General features: G+C 44.9%; 1 protein-coding gene across 2 annotated transcripts in view; it reads left to right on the forward strand.

Moving 5' to 3' along the window:
• The first annotated feature begins 537 nt into the window (after positions 1-537).
• Positions 538-3,161, forward strand: part of Klhl23 (kelch-like family member 23) — a 15,724-nt gene continuing 13,100 nt past the window's right edge. Inside the window, exon 1 of one of the 2 annotated variants that reach the window (XM_013027031.1) lies at positions 538-1,754. In XM_013027031.1, the coding sequence (XP_012882485.1) occupies positions 542-1,754 (1,213 nt within the window). In that variant the 5' untranslated portion in view covers positions 538-541. The remainder of the gene's footprint in view (positions 1,755-3,161) is intronic. The other variant, XM_013027038.1, reaches the window with a different exon arrangement.

Below are 3,161 nucleotides of genomic sequence, written 5' to 3' on the forward strand. Positions count from 1 at the left end.
GGGGCCCGGGCGCGGGGCGCGCGGAAACGCTGCCCCGCGCTCGCGGCCGCTCTCCCTGGCGCCGGGCTCCCCGTGCCCGAGATTTGCCTCACTCGGCTTTCCACCCCCCGCTTCGCGGCATCCCCACGTGACTGGCGAGGGGGACCGGGCTAGCGAAAGCGGTGGAAGTGGGGCCGCACCGCGGCATCCGGGTCTGGCGCTGGGGCTGAGCCCTCCGCATCCCTGGCCCGGCGTGGGGTCTCCTCGGGGTCGCCAGCAGAGATCGCGTCCCTGTGGCTGCCGTTCTTCCCAGATGGACAGCCTAGAAATCTGGGGGCCTCATTTCCGGCTCCAAACTACTCGGGGCTTCAAAGGACCACCACTGATCATCAAACAAGCCACACAGGCGTTGTCTTTGCTATTTAGAGGCGCTAAACTTGAGTCTAGTTGGGGGGTATATGTGATGCTAACCCAATTCTCAGGAGTGGCGTATTTAAGGTTGATTAGTTGAGGTAATGTGCAAAATTGAAAACACGTTTGTGGTTTTATATTTATTTCAGCCATGGCTCTAAAAGGACAAGAAGATTATATTTATCTTTTCAAGGATTCGTCGCATCCAGTGGATTTTCTGGGTGCATTCCGAACGTTTTACGTGGATGGGTTATTCACTGATATTACCCTTCAGTGCCCTTCAGGCATAATCTTCCATTGTCACCGAGCTGTTTTAGCTGCTTGCAGCAATTACTTTAAGGCAATGTTCACAGCTGACATGAAAGAAAAATTTAAAAACAAAATAAAACTCTCTGGCATCCACCACGATATTCTGGAAGGCCTGGTAAATTATGCATACACTTCCCAAATTGAGATAACGAAAAGGAATGTTCAGAGCTTGCTTGAAGCAGCAGATCAGCTACAGTTCCTTTCAGTAAAGAAGGCTTGTGAGCAGTTTTTGGTGAGGCACCTGGACATTGATAACTGTATTGGAATGCACTCCTTTGCAGAGTTTCATATGTGTCCAGAACTTGAGAAGGAATCTCGAAGAATTCTGTGTTCCAGGTTTAAGGAGGTATGGCAACAAGAAGAATTTCTGGAAATCAGCCTTGAAAAGTTTCTCTTTATCTTGTCCAGAAAGAATCTGAGTGTGTGGAAAGAAGAAGCTGTCATAGAGCCAGTGATTAAGTGGACTGCTCATGATGTAGAAAATCGAATTGAATGCCTATATAATCTGTTAAGCTACATCAATATAGATATAGATCCAGTGTATTTAAAAACAGCACTAGGTCTTCAGAGAAGCTGCCTACTAACTGAAAATAAGATCCGCTCTCTGATCTACAGTGCTTTGAATCCTGTGCATAAAGAGATTTCCCAGAGGCCCACAGCCACTATGTATATCATTGGCGGCTATTACTGGCATCCTTTATCAGAGGTTCACATATGGGATCCTCTGACAAATGTTTGGATTCAGGGAGCAGAGATACCAGATTATACCAGGGAAAGCTATGGTGTTACCTGTTTAGGACCCAATATTTATGTGACTGGAGGCTACAGGACAGATAACATAGAAGCTCTTGACACAGTGTGGATTTATAACAGCGAAAGTGATGAATGGACAGAAGGTTTGCCTATGCTGAACGCCAGGTATTACCACTGTGCAGTCACCTTGGGTGGCTGTGTCTATGCTTTAGGTGGTTACAGAAAAGGAGCTCCTGCAGAAGAGGCCGAATTCTATGATCCACTGAAAGAGAAATGGCTTCCTATTGCAAACATGATTAAAGGTAAGAGGAAATTTTGATTTTTCTTTTTTTTCTTTTTCTTTTTTTGGCTAGTCCTGGGGCTTGAACTCTGGGTCTGGGCACTATCGTCAAGCTTCTTTTAGCTCAAGGATAGCACTCTACCACTTGAGCCACAGCACCACTTCCAGCTTCTTCTGTTTATGTGTACTGAGGAATCGAACCCAGGACTTCATGCATGCTAGGCAAGCACTCTACCTCTAAGCCACATTCCCAGTCCCTCTTTCTGTTTTTTTTAGTCCAGTAGTGGGGCCTGAACTCTGGGCCTGGGCACTGTCCCTCAGCTCTTCAGCTCAAGGCTAGCGCTCTACCATTTGAGACACAGCGCCACTTCCGGCTTTTTTCTTTTTGCTTATGTGGTGCTGAGGAATCGAACCCAGGGCTTCGAGCATGCAAGGCAAGCACTCTACCACTGAGCCACCTTCCCAGCCCCCTCTTTCTGTTTTTTAAGATGTCTGGGCTAAGGCCAACAGTCTTCTCTGGAAAGGAAGCTTTTGGGTTTTTTGTTGTTATTTGTTTTGATAGTGCAAATATTTGTATTCAGAGCCTAGCACTTGCTAGGCAAACACTCTACTACTTGAGCTACTACATACCTCTAGCCCTTTCATAGGAACTTTTAAAAGAATCTATGGAGCTGGACCTAATTGTACATACCTGTGATCCCAGCTACTTAGGGCAATGGTGGTTAGAGAAAAAACTGAGACCCTACTTGAAAAACTGAAGAATACAAAACTTAGGGATGTTGCTTATGTTTGTTTGCCTTTTGGCCCTGAGTTCAATCCCCAATACTGTAATAAAAAAAGAATTTGTCACTTTGGGATGTCCTCCAGGAATTATAATAATGTTGCACACAGTGTTCCATGTAGACAGCATAGTCCTTAACTTGCCTGAAAGTCATATAATTAAACACTCAAGCTACAAAAGAAATATAATTTATGTAAGGAAATAGTATCATTCATTCTACTTTCTCTGTATCCTTAGTCTATATCTTACTCTTGCTTCTAGTTTTAGGAATTATTTAACTCAAAAGACCAAAAAAGAAGACAAAGAGACAAACCTGGTTAGTTTTATCAATTTAATGTCTTAATTTTTTTTTTCAATTTGATCCAATCCTTTCCAATTCTTATTTTTTTTTTGCCCTGTTTTTTTTTGTTGTTGTTCTTTTGAGACAGGGTCTTACTACATACTCTAGACTGGTTTTGAACTCAGGACCTTTCTGCCGCTAGCCTCCTGGGATTACAGGCATGTCTCAGCATGCTAGATCTTTCAGTTCTGCTTTTTTTTGGGGGGGTTCCAGTCGTGGGGCCTGAACTCTGGGCCTGGGCGCTGTCCCTCAGCTCTTCAGCTCAAGGCTAGTGCTCTACCACTTGAGCCACTGCACCACTTCCGGCT

Source organism: Dipodomys ordii, unplaced genomic scaffold (genome assembly GCF_000151885.1).
Source record: "Dipodomys ordii isolate 6190 unplaced genomic scaffold, Dord_2.0 Scaffold5, whole genome shotgun sequence".
In the NCBI taxonomy this organism is placed as follows: Eukaryota; Metazoa; Chordata; class Mammalia; order Rodentia; family Heteromyidae; genus Dipodomys; species Dipodomys ordii.